Source organism: Mus pahari, chromosome 17 (assembly GCF_900095145.1).
Source record: "Mus pahari chromosome 17, PAHARI_EIJ_v1.1, whole genome shotgun sequence".
NCBI classification, from domain to species: Eukaryota; Metazoa; Chordata; class Mammalia; order Rodentia; family Muridae; genus Mus; species Mus pahari.
In genome coordinates, this window is record NC_034606.1 from 43,059,599 (window position 1) to 43,079,774 (window position 20,176).

At 51.7% G+C, this 20,176-nt stretch overlaps 1 protein-coding gene across 2 annotated transcripts in view; it reads right to left on the reverse strand.

Annotated features, from left to right (window-relative positions):
* Positions 1–11,344: 11,344 nt before the first annotated feature.
* Positions 11,345–20,176, reverse strand: part of Txn2 (thioredoxin 2) — a 14,874-nt gene continuing 6,042 nt past the window's right edge. The window contains exons 4-5 of one of the 2 annotated variants that reach the window (XR_003845450.1): positions 11,943–12,117; positions 11,345–11,534 (exon numbers count right to left, since the gene is read on the reverse strand). Coding sequence is in view for 1 of the 2 variants with exons in the window: in XM_021217085.2 (XP_021072744.1) it covers positions 12,004–12,117 (114 nt within the window). In the remaining variant the exon portion in view is untranslated. Of the gene's footprint in view, positions 12,118–20,176 lie in introns of both variants that reach the window. The other variant, XM_021217085.2, reaches the window with a different exon arrangement.

The window sequence follows — 20,176 nt, forward strand, 5'->3', positions numbered from 1 at the left end:
AAAAAAAAAAAAAAAAAAAGGACTTCGAAGCCTTCCAGCCTCAGGACCCATATGATGGAAAGAAAGAACTGATTCCTGAAAGTTGTCACACACACACACACACACACACACACACACACACACACACACACACAATCCATACAGTTCAAAACAATGCAGCGGAGGGGCCTGGGCCCGGCATGCCACAGACGGCAGGCATGCCCTGGGAAGAGCACAGGCTTTTCTCCTGCAGGTCCTGGGGAGGACTTCAATGGCGCAGGACTCAGGGGAGTCGGGTTCCTAGCTTTCAGAATCCCTCAGATTCTGGATGCCCTGGGACCAGGTGGGCAGTGAGAAGCAAGGCTGCCACACCCAGAGGTCTAGAGGCAGCTGAGGAGGGTGCGCTGATGTGCCAGCATCTCTGTGTAGCAGGTGTGCCCCCCCTCCCCGAGGCACAGCCAGGTTCCAGGTGCTCCTTCTGTCCTCGATGTGGATGGGGAGGATGAGGTTGGCTTGCTCTCTCAGCAGGCAGGATGGCTTGTAGCTACAGGCGGTGCACACAGCAAGCCTGAAGGTCCTCAGCAAACTTGCCGGTGTGCCCTGTGTTCTCAGCTTCCTCTTCCTCCTCTTTACTCTCCTGTGTATGCTGGGGGAGGGGAGAAGGGGGGAGTAGACGGAGAAGGCGGAGAACCAGAGCCAAGTGTACTTGTAGCTCTAGAACTTAGGAGGTGGAAAACAATCAGCGATTCAGAACTCCTACATAGTATATCCAAGGCTGGGCTGCAGACACTGAGCCCCTTTCTCAAAACAACAAAAAGGAAATGCTACATCACAAACGGACCTATCTCCAAGGTAGGTCCCAAGGTCTCCAGTTTGAGACTTCTTTTCTTAAAAGGAGAGATTACTAATAAGAGCTGTACTTAATCTAGTCTTATTATTCTTTCTCCTTGACCTTACTTAGGATCGGTTGAGATGTGAGAAATAATGGAGCCCGGGTCTGGAGAGATGGCTCAGCGATTAAGAGCACTGGCTGCTCTTGCAGAGAACCATAGTTCAGTTCCCAGCATCCATATGATGACTCACAACTGTCAAAACATCCATCCATACAAATACAAAATAAAGGAGCAAGTTCAACGCCACTGGCAAACGTTCTGCAGGTCAGCCATACAGAACGCTCTTTGCACCGGCCCCAGGCTCTCGGGTAACCCCAGCATCTATTAAGCCCACTCTGGCCCACTGCTGGCTCTGGTTTTCAGGTCTAGGGGATGCCCAGCGTGCTCCCCTAGGCTCCCCCAGGCTCTTTAGTGAGACAGGATTTTGTGAGACAGTCTTTAGTGAGACAGGATTTTGCTGCACTTCCCAGCAAGTTGTGGTGGAGGCGGGGCCTTGGGTAGGAGCGCTGCGGGCCGTTCGCCTTATTTGGGCAGGCGCTGCACGCTAAAGGGCAGGGCATCCCACCCTGCTGACCCCGCCCCCATGCCATGCCCACCCCTGGGGCTCAATCTGCACTGAAATCCGGTGCCTTCCTTCTTCAGGCCAAACTACGTAAGATGCTGGCTGGCTTTTCGACTTAACCTTCACTTCGCAGCAGCGGAGTAGCTCACTAGGCAGCTAGGGCAGGAGAGAGCTAATCTCCACAGTCAGAGAGAACTGTCCCTAACCCAGTTTGCCGTATACCGGGACAGACTTTCTCTAAGGGTGCGAAGAAGTCTCTAACCCTAGTTTGAGCCCAGGACCTTGCTCTATCCGAAGTGTGTGGTTAATTTAATCCTTTTCGGGCGCGTCAACAACAGGGGAAGTCCACCCCGAGGCTACCTACTGGTCACTTTATTGCCTTCTCTGTTCAAGCTTTCCTCACCTTCTTAACAATCCAGTTCTCTGTTTGATTGCCTCAACTCTTAAGTCCTTCACATCCCTTAACCCAGGATACAGGCCTAAGCGTCTTTTTGTTTTTTTCCTTTTTGGAGTTAAAGTTTCTTTTTTTTTTTTAGCCCTGGCTGTCCTAGGGCTCTACAGACCAGGCTGGCCTCCAACTCAGAGATTATAGGCATAGACCATCACTCTCCCTGGCTCTTTTTTTTTTTTTTTTTTCTTTTGAGACAGGGTCTCACTATGTAGCTCTGGCTGTCCTATGTAGACCAGGCTTGTCTGGAACTCTTAAGAGCTCTACATGTCTCTGCTTCCAGTGTGCTGGATTGAAGGCACACGCCAACATGCCACAGACCCTTGAAACTTGCTGCTTCGGGTTGTACGTGATGTTCCCTGTTTCCAGTCTGTGTACTGCTGCCCTCCCCACAGGCTGCTCTTCTCTTGCACGCAGCCTTGCTCACTCATCTCTCAGTATCCTCTTCCTGACTTTTCTACCCACCGCCTCACCTTTCTGATCAAGCATTTGAGTTGTAGACATACTATGTGTCTTCCCCGGGGCCCGGTTAGCCCCTGCTTGGGCAAGCTGGTGGTCAGCTGGAGTTGTTTTTTTTTTTTTTTTTTTTTTTTTTTTTGAGAAGTTCCTCCCGGCTCACTCACTCAGCTGACCCAACCCCACACCCCAACCCTGGCTGAGTCTGAGCTTGCTCTGTCTGCTATTAAGTAGGAGTTGGTGTTGCGAGGGCCCTCCTGCCCAGAAGGTTGTGACCAATCATCTGGGGCAGCGAGTGCTGGGAAATGCAGCCTCTGGAGAGGTGCTGGGAGGTCAGCATCCGCTGAGTGGGTAGGGGAGGTCAGCTCACTGCACAGAGCTTAGCCTTCCCCAGCTGCTGCTGGCCTGCTACATCCTCCTGGGTCAGGCTGGCCTCTGCTTGTCCCTACAGCCCACAGAGGCCTAGGCAGAGAGGGCTGTGCCCAGCCCTGCAGAGTCCCTACTTCCTTTGCTGAGGAGGAGGCTCAGGGCCTGAAGATGATACCTTGTGGTCAGTGGTCGGGGCCAAGTGCTGGTCTAACACCGTGGTTACTAGGCACAGTCCTCCACCCCTGACCACCTTTCAGTTCGTTCTGGGCTGTGTGGCATTCTATCTGGACAGGCCAGTGCAGCACGGAACAGACAGCCATGGCTTAGTCCTTGGGCTGGATGTGGCAGCCGAAAGGACTGGTACTCATGATGGCGAGGCGCTCCTAACCACTAAGGGAACTCCGGTACCCTCTTCTGGCTTTTTGAGACCTGGCTCATTTGAGCCTGAGCTTGTCTCAAACTTGTAATCCTTTCCTTCAACATCATTGACCAGGTCAATGAAGAACAACCCTTGAGGGAGGAGCTCAGATCACATCCCAGCATCTCCCTCTTGTTTGGATAAACCAGGCAAGGCCCCTACTTTTCTGGGTTTCCAATCTCTCTCCTGGTCCAATTCTCAGGGTTCCCTTCCCCAGCACAATGCCTCAGGGCATTGTGAGATATCCAGTGAGATATGTCACCTGGATTGATCACTGTTCCCCTCAATGCCTGGCCCTGGGCAGAGAAGGGACATGACAGGACAGGTGCTTAGGGTCCAGGTGCAAGCAGCCTACTCAGTGGGGCTGGTGGCTTAGGGACTGACCTGGCACTGGTACAGTCCAAGGCTCCCAGGGTCAGTATCACTGACATCTTGAAAATGAACCTTCTCAGCTTTCCCCCCAGACCCCAACCTGGGCCAGAGCATTAAAAAAAAAAAAAAAGGCACTGGGAGTCGGGCTCCCAGGATCAGAGCCTGGAGCTTTCTAAGGTAGAGGGGACAAAAAAAAAAAAAAAAAAAAAAAAGGCGGAGCCATGCTGGAGGACATTCTTTTTGCTTGCCCTCCCCTCCCCCAAAGCAAACTGGCAGGTGGGTGGTACAGGCTGAGGCCAGCTCCTCTGGTTTCAGCTTAGAGACACTCCTTCCATACTCTGAGGGCAATAACAGGTTTCCTTTACCCTGGCAATGCTGGTCTATAAAAATCTAAAAGCTATGTCGGGGCATGTTTGTTTCGACCTTGTTTATAGTGGAAAAGCAATTAACTGAAAAATACCTGAATATCCCACAAGAGAGCCAAGGTCAGCAGTGTGACCCGGGCTGACTGATTGACTTCCCTCGGAGAAGGACAGACACACTGAGGGGTGGGGTGGCTGCAGGCCGGAAGAACCACTGCTCTGGGCTGAGGAGAGCCTTGGTGTCAGTGTCAGAAGGTTGGATGGAAACCCTCCACGGCCCTTCCTAGCTATGTTCTCTGGGGCTACACAAGCTCAAGGCCTGGTTATCTCTAGGTCTTCAGCATAAAGGTTAACTGATCACAGGACCAACCTCCTGACTTGTGTGAGCAATTTGCCACACTGAGGGCGGGCGTTAAAAGGGGCTGGACTCAGGCTGGAGAGATGGCTCAGCGGTTAAGAGCAATGATTGCTTTACCAGATGGATCTGAGTTCAATTCCCAGTAACCACATGGTGGCTCACAACCATCTGTAATGAAATCCACCCCCCTCTTCTGGTATATCTGAAGACAGCAACAGTGTACTCACATAAATAAAATAAATAAATCTTTAAAAAAAGGGGGGGGGCTGGACTCCTGGGTTGGGTGCCTTGTTTTTTTTTTGTTTGTTTTTGTTTTGTTTTTTGTTTTTTCGAGACAGGGTTTCTCTGTATAGCCCTGGCTGTGTTGGAACTCACTCTGTAGACCAGGCTGGCCTCGAACTCAGAAATCCGCCTGCCTCTGCCTCCCGAGTGCTGCCTTTATTGTTAAACCACACAACCTGAGCCAGAAGTGGGACTGTGTTCCCTTCAAGTTCATAGGTTGAAGCCCTGTTCCCCAGTACTTTAGAACTGACTGGACTATTAGATAGGTTCTTTGTAGAAGCAATTATACTAAAGTGAGGCTATTAAGGTGGCCCTGATCTGTTTCTGACCCAGGTCCTTGGAATAAGAAATTTGGCCTGGCAGGCATGTGACACTCACTTATAACCCCAGCACTCTCAGGCAAAGGCAGGGGGATCATGATGATTACAGACCAGGCCTGGGCTACACACTATGTCTAAACACTGTGTCAGTGAACAGAACAAGGACTGTGTGAAGTGCTCCTCGGTACCTGTAACCTCGGCACTCCTGAGGTAGAGGCAGGAGGGTTACCACAAGTTTGAGATTAGCTCAGGCTCATGAGTCTGGTCTTAAAAGACCAGAAGAGGGTACTGGAGTTCCCTTAGTGGTTAGGAGTGGTTCGACATCACGAGGACCAGAGTTCTGATCCCAGCATCCATGCACTAAGCTGGGTGTCCAACAGCCCTGCAACCCCAGCTTTGGGTGGGTCAGAGTCAGGGAGATCAGTCACTAGGGGTTGCTGGCGTCCAGGCTAGACCAGAAACTGGAAGCCACAGATTCAAAGAGGCACACCTCCATGGAGAAAATATTGGATGAAAGGGGGGATAGCTGATGTCCTCTGCTGGCCACCACACACACACACACACACACACACACAAATCCAGACAAATCTAGAAAGAAAGAAAGTCGAGCATGCTCATGCATGCCATAGTTCTAATACTTGGGAAATCGAGGCAGGATGATCTCTGTGAGTTCAAGACCTGCCACAAAGCAAGCTCCAGGACAGCCACATAGTCAGATCCTGTTTAAAAAACAAATACGAGGGGTTGGAGAGACGGCTCAGTGGTTAAAAGCACTGACTGCTACTCCAGAGGTGCTGAGTTCAAATCCCAGCAACCACATGGTGGCTCACAACCATCTGTAATGAGATCTGCTGCCTTCTTCTGGTGTGTCTGAAGACAGCTACAGTGTACTCATGTATGTAAAATAAATAAATCCAATCTAATTTTAAAAAATACAAAACAAAAAACCCACAACAAATAAAACACAAAAATGAAAAAATATCCATTTTTTTTTTTTTAAATAAGAAAGCAGTAGAGGTGTACCTGTGCACAGGGGGAAAATATCCACATGAAGATATAGCAAGAAAGCGGTCATATACAGAAGGACACTGACTGCTCAGAAGCAACCGAGGCTGCTCCTGGAGTAAACACTCTGTCCCCCCAGCCTGCATCGTGCCCTGTGTGTGGGCTTTAGCCATAGTGACACAGGATGACGTGTGCCTCATACTCAGGAGGACAGAGCCTTTCCCAGGGGTTTTACTGCATAACTAACTGCACATGCGCTAACATTCTAACACAGCAACAATCTGCTCAGGTCAATGGCCAATCAGGAGGAGGGATCCAGCTCCTTTCAGAGATGGACCTCGATAGTGAGGGAGGGGCAGGTTGGGAGCAGGGGAATGGGACTTTGAGGTGCCATCCAGCCTGCCTTCTTAGGTAGGACCCCATTTGGCTCCCATTCCTCCTGGGAGCATGGTTTCTTCTTCCATCCCTCCTTCCTTCCCTCCCTCCCTCCTTTCTTCCTTTCTCTCTCTTTTTTTTCTTTTTCTTTTTTCTTTTTTTTCGAGACAGGGTTTCTCTGTGTAGCCCTGGCTGTCCTGGAACTCACTCTATAGACCAGGCTGGCTTTGAACTCAGAAATCCACCTGCCTCTGCCTCCCAAGTGCTGGGATTGAAGGCTTGCGCCACCATGCCCGGCTAAAGTCAAAATCTTTAGTTAAGATTTATTTTATTTTTATGAGTACACTGTAGCTGTCTTTAGACACACCAGAAGAGGGTATTCCATTACAGATGGCCATGAGTCACCATGTGGTTGCTGGGAATTGAACTCAGGACCTCTGGAAGAACAGAGGGTGCTCTTAACTGCTGAGCCATCTCTCCAGCCCCCACCGCCTGGCATTATGGAGCCCTGGCTGTCCTGGAACTTTGTAGGCAGCTGGGCCTCAGGCTCAGAGGTCCTCCTGCCTCTCTCGGCCTTCCAAGTGGTGGGATTAAAGGGTTGCTACCACTGTGCCATCTTTCTAGTGCTAGCATTTTCTAATTTGCAGCAGGAAGCCCAGGGAGTCACTAGCATACCACACCACTTCCCTGGGTCAGGGTCTCTGCATGTATGAAACAGAAAGGAACAGGAGCTGTGAGCTCAGATGGGCATGGTAAGATGCAGAGGGGAAGCTTGGCCCTGTGGGCACCAACAGACCCAAAGGAGGTGGAGGAAGGCAGTAGGCCAGAGACCACCACTGACCAGTGTTTACCCGGCAGACTGGCTGCAGGTAGGGCTCTGACCCACCTCCCAGACACTCCTGCTGGGTGTCAACAGAAGGCAGTCAGAACTGGGGGGGAGGTGTGGCAAATTGAGGACTCTGGGTGAATTCCACTAAGCATTCTCCAGGGGTGAGGTCACCTCTGGCTCTCCGGGGCTGCTGGAGTCCAGGGCAGAGGGGCAGTGTCAGAGATCAGGAGGAAGCAAAGCCCCATGGGAGACCAGCAGCCTGGGCTAGGCATGGAGCAGGTTAGAGCAGGGAGAGTCACGGAGGGGAAGGTTTACCTAACTTTTTTTCTTATCTATCTATCTATCTATCTATCTATCTATCTATCTATCTATCTATCTATCCATCCATCTATCTACCATCTACCTACCTTTCTATCATCTATCTTTTGTTTTTCTCTCTTTTATTTTATTTTATTTTATTGGTTTTTCGAGACAGGGTTTCTCTGTATAGCCCTGGCTGTCCTGGAACTCACTTTGTAGACCAGGCTGCAGGCTGGTTTAGAACTCAGAAATCTGCCTGCCTCTGCCTCCCATGTGCTGGGATTAAAGGCATGTGCCACCATGCCCAGCTTATTTATTTTTTTAATACCTAACACTTCTTAAGTTCTTGCTGAGTGACCCGAGTATTTAAATCTAATCCTACCCAGATCCTTAACCAGCACTGTTGTGAACCCCAATGTACAGGGGTGGATTTGGGCCATAGCACGGGGAGAGCCTTGCTCCACAGGGAAAGCAATCTGTCTGCTGAGTATCTGTAAGATGGCAATAACAACCGCCCGCGCCAGGCGTGGTGGCGCACGCCTTTAATCCCAGCACTCGGGAGGCAGAGGCAGGTGGATTTCTGAGTTCGAGGCCAGCCTGGTCTACAGAGTGAGTTCCAGGACAGCCAAGGCTATACAGAGAAACCCTGTCTCGAAAAACCAAAAAAAAAAAAAAAACCAAAACCAAAAAAAAACAAACAAAAAACAAACAACCGCCCGCATCGTGTTGTTGGAGGATATTGTGAGGACTGGGTAAGATGACACTGGCCGCATCACTCAGAGGGTTCAGGCCATCATCAGCACCTCCATTTTTCTGATGCAAGACTCATCACCTGACAGTAAACGGGCTGTGTGCACGTAGCAAGTACAAGGAAAGGACTTGAGCAGGACCTGATTCTTCCTGCACTGCCGAGTGACCTGTTGGAGGTGACATTCCTATTTAGCTAGTGCTCTAGGCTTCGGTGAGGAACCACAGTAGAATGCCTGGAAGCCTTGCTTGCTGCCTAGCATCCTGTCCAATGAGGACATGGTCCTGACATTGTTCTCTGGACCCTGCCTGCCCAGGACCCACAGGACAGGAATTTCCGCAGCCTGGCCAAAACAGCCTTCCCTTTCTGGGAAAGCTGTCCCCTGGTAGCCAAGGCAGGGGGTAAGTAGGCCTTGCTCCCCTGGACAGGCAGAGACTTCTGGTAAGAGCGACTATGGAGACACTGTCAACATCCTTTGAACCTTCCAGGTCTGGGCCCGGAGGCCACTTCCATGGAAACACAGTGACCTCTACACTCACCTCTCCGACAGCCACTGGGATATAGAGTCAGAGACCTGGGATTCAGTCCTAGTCTATCCTTCCCTATGAACTCAAGAGGGAGGTTGGATGGTACCCGAAAGCTGCCCGTGTGCTCCAACACCAGCACAGGGGTGACACGCAGCCTCCTCTGGGGTCTTAGGAACGCAAGCTTCTAGCACAGCCAGTCTCCTTTCAGTACTGAACATTAGAAGGAACTTAACTGGGACTCAGTGGTAGAGCACATGCTGCTGAGTGTGTGCGGGGCCCTGGATCCCATTTACACATGTGCAGTAAAAGGAGTCTGTTTGTGACCTCCCGAATGTCACCCCAAATGCCTCTGCTAAATGCCAAGGCTCCTGGTGGCTGGCCTTCCCTGCTGAATGCAATCTCAGCATTCCCCACAGCCCCCTCTGTGCTCAATCTCCTGTGACTAGAAAGGCTTTTGCTTGCCTGCAGGGTCTAGTTGAGGGAAGTAGGTTAAGGAGCTTCCATCTCTGCTTCCGCCCCCCTGGGGGAGGCAGCCTCAGCAGGACACCACAGGCAGGCAGGCAGCCAGCCCATGGCTTAGGGTGTGTGGTCCTTTGTCTCTCTCAGGCTTCCCACTTGGTGATAAAAGGCCTTTAGTAACATCAAGCACGGTGGGGTGGTGTACACTTCTAATTCTAGCACTCAGGTGAGGCAGGGGGACCATCTTGAGTTCTAGGCTAGTTTGGGCTATGAGATAAGACTCTTTATCTCATCAAGTCAATAAGCAAAGTGAAAAGTGACTTGTCTTTCTCCACACTGCAGCTGGGTTGCCCACCCTAGATCCATAACCCTGAAGCCCCATGGGGGATCTGAGGCCACTGTGGGACTGTCACATCTCTGGTGAGGTCATCACCCAGAGTTAGGTAGCTCACCTAGTGCATTCTGTGCTCACAGCCGGTGACTCATGGATAATCACTGGCAAAGGCTGCCGACAGCTGCGTCTCTCGTCCTGGGCTCACCTTGCCCGTGGAAGCACCTTTTAAGGAGGAGGAACCTGGTTCCTGCCCTCGGCCAGGCTCTCCAAATCTCTCTAGGAGTCATACTCCCACCTGGGTTTGTATCATCAGCCAGTCAGTTTTGAGATGTGTGTGACCTTGGGCAGGTCCATTTCTCTGAACTGGATCCTTTGCTTATATACGGAAATGATCCTTGCCTCATCAGACTGGAATCAAATGAGGTAATGTATGTTAAAGTGCTTGGTGAACGGGACCTTTTAAGGGGTGGCAGTGGGGTACAGCAGGGCAGATTCTGAGTTTTGGCCACACCCCCTTCCTTTATGGAGTATCAGAAGTTACTCAACTCAGCTGGGTCAGTCTTCTGTAAAACAGGCCCACACTCCTCCTTGACTTGTGACATGAAAGCTACACAGTTTATATAGTAATGGGGGCTAGGGATATAGCTCCGTTGGTAGAATCCTTGCTTATCATGAATGAAGACCTGGGTTCAATTCCCAGCATGGCATACAACTAGGGTTGGTGGTACATGCCTGTAACCCTAAAACTCCAGGGGGGGAGGAGGGGCAATCAGGAATTCAAGGTCATCCTTAGCAAGCTCAAGGCTAGCTGGGTGAACACGAGACTGTCTCAAAACAACAGGAGGCGCCTTTAATCCCAGCACTTGGGAGGCAGAGGCAGGCGGATTTCTGAGTTCGAGGCCAGCCTGGTCTACAGAGTGAGTTCCAGGACAGCCAGGGCTATACAGAGAAACCCTGTCTTAAAAAACCAAAAACCAAACCAAACCAAAAAAAAAAAAACCAAACAAAAAAACAACAACAACAAAAAAACCCAACAGCAACAAAAACAACAGGAGGGCACAGAAGACAAATGCCTGGCCCCTGGGGTGAGCCTCATGGCCTTGGCCATGCTCTGTAACCTCTGACCCTAAAGTACTTCTTGGAGGCTACTTCGAATGAAGACACTGACCATGCCTGGTATCCAGGAGGGGCTCTGACCAAAGGCTGTCAATCATTCACCTTGTTTGTGGTCTCAGCAGAACAGTCACTAGGCCAGCTTTCCCCCAGACCTGAGGGCTTTTGGACCTCCATCCTCTGCCCCATTCTGTTTCACCAAGCCTTTTTGTTTGTCCTCAGGTAGATGCCCCTCTCTGAGAGAGTGACAATGGAAAAATATATGTCATTGCGAGGGCTGCACACACCAAAGGATACTGCAAACTCAGTTCAGGGGGTATGAGAACCCTCTGCCATCGAGTACTGGGGACTTGCTGAAAACAAGCATCACGGGACAGTGTCCCCTTACCCCTGGGAGGGCGACAGGCTGGGCTTTCTTGGTTGGGCAGTCTGGCACTCTTTGTAGCCAAGGGAGCTGGAGAGGGAACAGGATGGGTGGAGAGTCCGGTCCCAGAGACGAAACCTTCCTGTGGGCATACATGGGAAGAAGTGCCACCCAGCCACCAGTTCAGGAAGGAGGTCCCAAAAGGCGGAGGGAATCTAGGTCTCTGAGACAACCACTTTGCCAGAGCCCAGCCTGCACTCCTTGAGCCCTTGCCTGCATTTTGGGAAACAGCACAACCACCCCTGGGCCTTAGAGGGGATGTCTGTGATGACACGCCCAGGCCAAGAGCCGTGATGAACAAGAAGAACACAAGTCACAAGACGGGTGGAGAACCCAAGAGGAACTGGGGACAGTGGTGGGCCCGGGAATACCCGTCCATCCCAAGCGCTCAGTGCTCAGAACAGCAGCCAGTGGCAGTGCAAACCTGATTTTATTGGTCTGACTTATTCACAGCTCCTCCTCCTGCTCGGAGAACCAGAACCAAGGCCCAGCTAACTCAGTGAGGGGACAAGGAATAGAAGGGACAGATTTAGGGTATGGGGTGGGCTCTGTTCTTCACAGCAAGAGGTAGAAGGGCCACATAAAGTTCTTTATTAGAGACCTACAAAAAAATGAGAGAAGTATATATTACTCTCACTTGTTCGCCTGCTGGTTTCCTTTTCAAGCAGAGGCAGGAGAGGAGATGTGCTAAAGACAAATGCATGGGGGCTGGGGCTTCAGATCAGAGGGCCACGGAGATGGGGACCAGGGTGACCGCCTGTGCAGTCAGGCTACAGGCTGGCCCTGGAAGAAGCACACAGTAGGTGCACACCGTAGGAAGTACACAAGATGCCCCACACACCAGCAGCGGCAGCACTGGCCCTCTCCTGGCCACCCTCACTGAGGGCTGGCTCTCAAGTGCTGGTAGCTCCTAGGTTTGGTGGTCTGCTGTCACAGGCAAGACCCACGAGGACAAAACAGAGGGGCGGGGCAGGAAGGATGACAGCTGAGGGCTGGGGGTTCTACTAACTAGGCTCCTCCCCAAAACAGGCTTCCGGCAGGCAAGGGCAGTCAGGTCTCGCCCCTGCATGTCAGCCAATCAGCTTCTTCAGGAAGACTTCGAGCTGGTCCTCGTCCTTGATCCCCACAAACTTGTCCACCACGTCCCCGTTCTTGATGGCCAGCACGGTAGGCACAGCTGACACCTGGGTGAGGGAATCACAGTGTCAATCGCTTGGGGTTGACTGTCTCTCATGCGTCTTCCCTAAGTCTCTGTTGAGAAGGCCAAGGTCACAGCAAGTGCCAAAGGAAGTGGGGTCTTTGCTTGGTGCGGGGCTTGGAGGAGGCCCGTCCATTAAGAGCTTCTTCTACCGCAAGCTCCCAGCATCCTCCTCCTCCCTGGACCACAGGACTGACTCACTGGTCCAGTGGCTTGGCTGGACTGACAGGATGAAAGCAGCCCGTGTGTGTGCTGCAGGCCCGTGTGTGCGCTGCAGGCCCATGTGTGTGCTGCAGCCCGTGTGTGTGTGCTGCAGGCCTGTGTGTGCGCTGCAGGCCCGTGTGTGCGCGCTGCAGGCCTGTGTATGAGCTGCAGCCTGTGTGTGAGTGCTGCAGGCCTGTGTATGAGCTGCAGCCTGTGTGTGCGCTGCAGGCCCGTGTGTGCGTGCTGCAGGCCTGTGTGTGTGCTGCAGGCCCGTGTGTGTGCTGCAGGCCCGTGTGTGTGCTGCAGCCCGTGTGTGTGCTGTAGCCCGTGTGTGTGCTGCAGGCCCGTGTGTGTGTTGCAGACCCGTGTGTGTGCGCTGCAGGCCCATGTGTGTGCTGCAGGCCCATGTGTGTGCTGCAGGCCCGTGTGTGCTGCAGGCCCGTGTGTGCGCGCTGCAGGCCTGTGTATGAGCTGCAGCCTGTGTGTGAGTGCTGCAGGCCTGTGTATGAGCTGCAGCTGTGTGTGCGCTGCAGGCCCGTGTGTGCGTGCTGCAGGCCGTGTGTGCGCTGCAGGCCCGTGTGTGTGCTGCAGCCCGTGTGTGTGCTGTAGGCCCGTGTATGTGCTGCAGCCCGTGTGTGTGCTGCAGGCCCGTGTGTGTGCTGTAGACCCGTGTGCGCGCTGCAGGCCTGTGTGTGTGCGCTGCAGGCCCATGTGTGTGCTGCAGGCCCATGTGTGTGCTGCAGGCCCGTGTGTGCTGCAGGCCTGTGTGTGTGCTGCAGGCCCATGTATGTGCTGCAGCCTGTGTGTGCGCGCTGCAGGCCTGTGTGTGCGCTGCAGCCCGTGTGTGCGCGCTGCAGGTCTGATACTTCCCGAGCCTCATGGCCTCTCTCTGGGTCCTGGCCATGCGTGGTTTACCTTGAATGCTTGAGACAGAGCTGCTCAGGGGTCGGGGATGCCAGCTGGACTGGGTGACCCAACCTCACTCCTACCCTGGGGGAACCTGGTGAGCCCCTTTAGTACCTCAAGTCTCGCTTGTGGAAACACCGACAATGCTTTCAGTTGAGTACAGGAATGCCAAGAGACACATGCTAGGACAGCACAGGGCACAGGGTACGCTGTGGATGTGGTGGAGCTTAACTTGCCCAGGACCACTTTGGTGGGCTACAGCTAACAGTCATGCACAGAGTGGAAGGGGACAGTCCCATGTGATCGGAGGCTTTAATTAGGACTGGCAGAGGGAAAGAGGCACTCCTGCTCCGTGAGGCACTGCCTCCGCAGCTCTGGAGACTCAGACAGATTACACGAAATATATGTGAGGATTTCATGTATATTGAAATTCTGGGGCTAGAGAGATGGCTCAGTGGTTAAGAGCACTGACCACTCTTCCGGAGGTCCTGAGTTCAATTCCCAGCAATGACATGGTACCTCACAACTATCTGCAACGGGATCCAACGCCCTCTTCTGGTGTGTTTGAAGACAGCTACAGGATACTCATATAAATAAAAATAAATAAATAAATCTTAAAAAAAAGAAACCCTGGCACGGCGGATCGCCCAACGCTTGGTGTTTGAGAACCTGTACACAGAGTAAGATGAACGGGGACCTAGCTTACATACAAGTTAACTACAGAGCAACCAGAGAGATGCACAGAGCCCACCAGGTCTTCACACAGCCTGAGGGCTGTGGGTAAGTCTTCTCAGAGGCCAGACTGAAATTATGATCACCGTGGGCAGAAGAGAGAAGTGAAGGCCACTTGGCCCCATCCTACAGTCCTTGCCTGTCATGTGACAGGCCCTAATGAGAAAAGAACAGCATGGAGGACACAGTCCTTGACATTATTATTATTATTATTATTATTATTATTATTATTATTTATTATTATTTTTGTATCTCTGGTCCCTTTAAGGATGGTCCTGGGGGTGATGTGGGTGGCACAGGGTATGTGCCCAGCACCAGGAACGGGGTTGACCATGAATGTCCCCAGTCACAGCCTTCCTGTGGGCTCTTGTCCTTGTCAGACTCTGACACAGGTGGTGGCATTAACAGCCCAGCATCAGGCTTGCAGTAGCTCCAGGAAAAGGCAGGGACTAGCAAAAGAGGTGCCAGGAAACCCTGTTAGGTGTGTCCGTGCGCCCTCTAGTGGCAGATGAATAAGCTGCCGCACCCAGAAGCTGGCAACTTAATTAAGGGATGTACGCTCAACCACCAGCTTTTAATTTGGCTAAAACATTCTGTCCCTTTAAAATAAATATTCCATTTTTAAGATGTGGCTTAGGGCTGACGGTGTGGCTCGGCGGTAGAGTACTTGCCTAGTAGGCATGGGGTCTGGGTTCCATCCCAAACCCCAAAACAAAACAAGGAGCTTCCCTTTGTCTGGCCAATTTTGGCTTGCCTAAGCAGGCCTCTGCTGTCCCTCTGAGACACTCGGAGTGGACGGAGTTTCCCTCGTGTACGGTTGTGCTGTGTGTGTGCAAGCCTCTGAGTGTGCTGGAACACACAGAGACCAGGCTGGTGTTCATGACAATTGAGGCCTGGTCACTACTGATCGAGGGCTTCCTCGTAAGTCTGAGCAGCACACATGTACATGTGCATGCATGTAGCTGCGGGCTCCAGAACACGGTTTCTAGAGGGGCATCTGGGCAGCATCAGAGGCCAAGGCTTCTGCTGCGCAATCATGGAGGCTCGGGGCTTAGGACAGACCATCAGCAATAATGCATGCAAGTGTTGCGGGGGCTGCAAGATGGCTCAGTGGGTAAGAGCAATGACTGTTCTTCCAAAGGTCCTGAGTGAGGTCCCAGCAACCACATGATAGCTCACAACCATCCATAATGAGATCTGATGCCCTCTTCTGGTGTGTCTGAAGACAGCTACAGTGTACTTACATGTATCTTTTTTTTTTTTTTTTGGTTTTTCAAGACATGGTTTCTCTGTGTAGCCCTGGCTGTCCTCGAACTCAGAAATCCGCCTGCCTCTGCCTCCCAAGTGCTGGGATTAAAGGCATATGCCACCACGCCCAGCATAATAAATAAATCTTTTTTGTTTTTTTAAAGATTTATATGTAAGTACACCGTAGCTGTCTTCAGACACACCAGTACAGGGCATCAGAAGTCATTATGGATGGTTGTGAGCCATCATGTGGTTGCTGGGATTTGAACTCAGGACCTTCAGAAGAACAGTCAGTGCTCTTAACTGCTGAGCCATCTCTCCAGCCCATAATAAATAAATCTTAAAAAAAAAAAAGTGTTGGGAGCACAGAGACATTGATGAGGCACACCTCCTCACTTCCAGCAGGACAACAGGAATCAAGCACCGGGGAAAGGACGAGCTCAGTCAGACCTGCTGCCTGTCCTGCTCCAAAAAGCTACCGGAGCCGCCCAGCCTGGAACACCAATGCTCACATGGCCTCTCCCAGCTGACCTGCAACATCTCAGGTCTCACCCTGACAACCTGCTAGCAACTCTGCTGGGAAACCATCAAAGGTCAGCCCAGCAGATACCACAGGAAGCTGGTGAGCGCTGTGGCTGAGGAGCACGGTGGGTGCGGAGGATGTTGTAAATGTCATGGAAGGTCCTGGCTACATACACATAAGCAAGTGAATACAATGCTGGCAATACAATGTTGGTCCATTTTATTATTTTTGCACATAGGTGCCGTCATCGTGCAAATGACATCCTAACCCTCCTACACCATCATTTTAGATACGAGAAGACCGGGGCTCAAAGCACCAATTTCAAGAAGACTCAGAAAGTTAAGCAGGGATTCCAAACAAGAAGCACGGTCTGTTGTTTGGTTTTGCTTCTGCCAGAGAGTGAAAGGTAAGAGGCAGAGGGAAAGGAGAGCCCAGCAGGGTAAAGGCAATTCAGAGACGCAGCCAACGACACCATGCTTTAAATGAAAAATGCCAAAGCAAAGGTCTTGTAAAAGTCAATACAAGAGAGTTCTCGGGAAAACCATTATTGTCAGGCATGCCACCTTTAACCCCAGCGTTCAGGAGGCAGAGGCACAGAGATCTCTAAGTTCAAAGCCAGCCTGGTCTATAGAGTCAGTTCCAGGGCAGCTAGGACATAGGGAAATACTGTCTTGAAAAACCCAAACCCATTATTTAACAAACAAAACAGGGTTGGAAAGATGGCTTAGTGGGTAAAGGCCCTTGCCACCAAGCTTGATGGCCTGACTTCAAGTCACTGGTCCCACACGGTTGAAGGAGAGAACAGACTCGAGCACGTCATCCTAAAAACGTGCAGAATGAGGCTGGAGAGACGGCTCGGGCGCCATGCAGCTAGGAAGACCAGAGTTTGGATCCTAACAACCACGGAACGATGGGTGGGTATGGTGATCACCCAGCACTCCAGATGCAGAAAACCCTGCAGCACCCAGGCTAGCTGATCCGTGAGCTTTGGGCTCAACTGAGAGACCCTGCCTCAATAAATAAAGTGGAGTGCAAACAAGGAATGCACCCAACAGCACCTTTAAGGCTGCATGTGCACAGGCATCCAACACACACACACACACAGAGTCATTTAGGAATGACGAAATTATGTCCTTTCTGAAACTCTTAGGTCATAATCTGCTTTTTATTCCCCCCCTTGAGGAAGAAACCCGGGGCTTTTGGCATACGCCCTCAGTCCCAGAGTCTGCTCTTTGAGAATTCCATAAATGGTAGGTGTGGTGGCCTCCCTGTTTGTTGATTCAGCCTCAGAGGGCAGAGACAAAGGATCCTTACAGCCATCTGGCTAGCAAGCCCTGCGTTAGAGATCTTCCTCCATGGACAGGTGATGAGGGTGGTTCCCAGTGTCCACGGTGGGCCTCTACATGGACGCACGGGAGTGCCCACACAGACCCCACACAAGCAATGCCATGCATTATGCACATATGAAACATGGGAACGAAAAGAAGGACAAATATTCTAGGAGGACCAGGGAAGTCGCTGGGTAGGTAGAAACACTTGTCACAAAACCCAACAGCCTGAGCCAAATCACCGAAACCCACGTAACGGAGAGATCCAAAGGCCACAAGTTGTCCTCTGACCCCACACACATGCAGGCCACGCTCAGGTCTGAGAGGCACTGATTTCCAAACAGGGGAAGTAGAAAGGATTAAAATAGCAGATATTTTAAAACTAGTTAGTGCTTGTCTATAGGGGTATACATAGTAAAAAGGAAAAATAACCAAACCAAAGACAAACCGGGCGCGGACATGGGTCGGATGGCAGAATGACCACGTATCAAGCAAAGCCCTCAGGCTCATCCCAATCTAAACTAGGAGTGGTGGCATATGCTTCTGGGTTTGGGTCCAGTCTGGATAGCACAAAACATGACGAACCCCACCCCTCTTTTCTCAAAAAAAAAAAAAAAAAAAAAAAAAAAAAAAAGGAGGAGGAGGAGGAGAAGAGGAAAGGAAGAGGAAGAAATAATAAATGTTTCAGATGAGCCATAGGCGCAACACTGATCAGGTTACAGGAGACTCCGCGCTTGTTCTCCTGCATGAAAGGATCACGAACCTTCAAGTGCAAGGCTGAGAGAGAGGCCGCAGGGGACAGCAGTGATTTGTCTATAGGGGTATACACAGTAAAAAGGAAAAACAACCGCTCCCTCCCTACTTGTCCCCCAGCACCTGGCAGGGTTTCCGTGGTCAGGAGAGAGAGAGAGAGTGAAAGCCTTGGGCTCCCCAAGATGAGACTACGCAGAATAGGAGTGGGGGCTGTTGGGGGAACCCCAGGACCCTCCCTCCCCCTCCTTCAGCGCAGTCCTTCGGGTAATGGACGGATGAGGGGTCAGCAGGGCTTGGGAAAGAGCTGGCTCTGAGAACTGCTTTGAGCAATTCTGACAAGCTTGCCCGCACATCTGGAAGAGGGCTTGAGACCTTATAGGAGCCATCCCAGGGGGCTGGGGATTGCTTGGTGGCAACTTCCTTCTTGGCTTCTCTTTAGAAAGGCTAGGTGTAAGGGGAGGAAGAGCGAGGAGCAGACAGGATAACCCTGTTGGGATTCATGGGACCTCAGTGCCCCCAGCCCAGGGCTTGACAAAACAAGGAGGCCGAGAGGAGGAGACGCAGGCCGGTGCAGAGGTCTTTCTGTGTGACCTGGGCACTGTGTGGTCCCAAAGGACCCCTTCCCCTTCCTCATCACAGGCTGCCCACTCATCCCATCCCAGGCTCACTGGAACGGAGGAGGAGGAGTTCCGGTGCTGGGAACTCCAGTCACCCGTGGGACCCATGGGACCCCTGCTGGTGGAAGTCTGCTTTGCAAGGTACTAGTTCCCAAGCTCTGGTGTGTGGCTGGGTCTGCAGCTTTCTGCCAAACACATGATGCTGAGGCCAACTAGGGAGCACCTGAAGGTCCCGGGAGGCGGCCTGGAAACCGTAGGTTGACCCATGCCCCGTGTCCCTGTGTGGCTCCAGCCCTGAGTTCTTACCAGAAGGCCAAATAGTCACACCTGCTAGGGCCTTGGATGTGGAATGGGTAAGCTGGGGAAAGCCAAGGATGTCTCAAAGGGCCCTCCCCCCCTCCCCCGCTGACTGAGCAATGGGTGGGAGGGCTTAAAAAGCAGCAACTCCCTCTACCCAAGCCCCAGAGTGACCTGTGCTATATATAGTCTCAAGGATGGCATTACATCAGCAGCAGTTATAGGATGCCCTGTCTTCCCAGCATGCATTTCCTCTCTTCTGCCTCAGGCAGCCTTATTTCCTCATCATCCCGCTCTCTGTCCAGCTCAAGGGATGGGCAACTTTTCCCACACTGTCCACCCCCGTTTCCCGCCATGGGCTCTGGTCAGAGGATGGGTAACTGTACTCCTGGTGCTTTGGGGGAGGTAAACCTGGCTAATTAAGTCCATGTGTCCGAACTCTGAGGAAAAGCTCTCTCCTCCTCTCAGCCTCTCATATCCAGAGGGTGGAAAAGTTTCACCCTGGCCTTGGGGTTTCAAGAGAGGTGGAGTTTTCAAAGAACTTCTTTTTGGGGGAAAAGGTCTTGCTACCTACCTCTCCCCAGGCTGACTTCATGCTCGGCTTGGGCTTACAGACATGTACTGCCATGCCTGGCTTGCACAAATCCTAAGTTTTAAATATCAGCACCCACGTTTCCTTTTCTTTAAAACACTCCGAGAGCCAGACCAAACATGTCTGTGAAGCCGAGCTGGTCCCCAGGCAGCCAGGTGTGACCTCAGCTCTGTCAGAGTGTCACTGTCGGCGCCCAGAAGCCCCTGCTCCAGTCTGGTCTGCTGTCCCAGACACTGGGCCTCCCAACACTGCTCTTCTTTTCGCCAGCCCACAGCCACAGAGAGCCTCTCTCTTTCCTCAACTGTGGTGGTCCAGGGCCCGCAGGAGACTGCAACCCCTACCCCATGGTCTGTGGCCAGCCCAGGGCCTCTGTCTGCCCTGCCTAGGGGCTCTTTCCTGAGACACACGGGCATCACTCACTCCTCCATTCAGGTATCTGTTCTCATGTTACCTCCTCTGAGACGAGAGTCCTCTGAAAGACGTGAAGGCGCGTGCCTGTAAGCACTGCACTTAGAAGGTGGCAGAGGATCAGAGATGCAAGGCCATTCTTACGTGGCGACATCAAAGCCAACCTGAACTTCATAAGATTCTTCCTCAAAAGGCCAAATCAAAGAACAAAACAAAAAGGAAAACAAAAGACCTCCCCCTCCCCGCATTTCCTCTCTGCACAGCACCCATCATAATTTGGACATTACACAGACGTCATTGGCTGAATGTCCCCAAGCCAAAAAAAAAAAAAAAAAAAAAAAAAACCACATAAAAAAAAAAAAAAAAAAGTGCTACTTTTCACATGAAAAAAAAAAAAATCTTTTATAGGATGGTGAAAGACCTCCATATGGAGACTT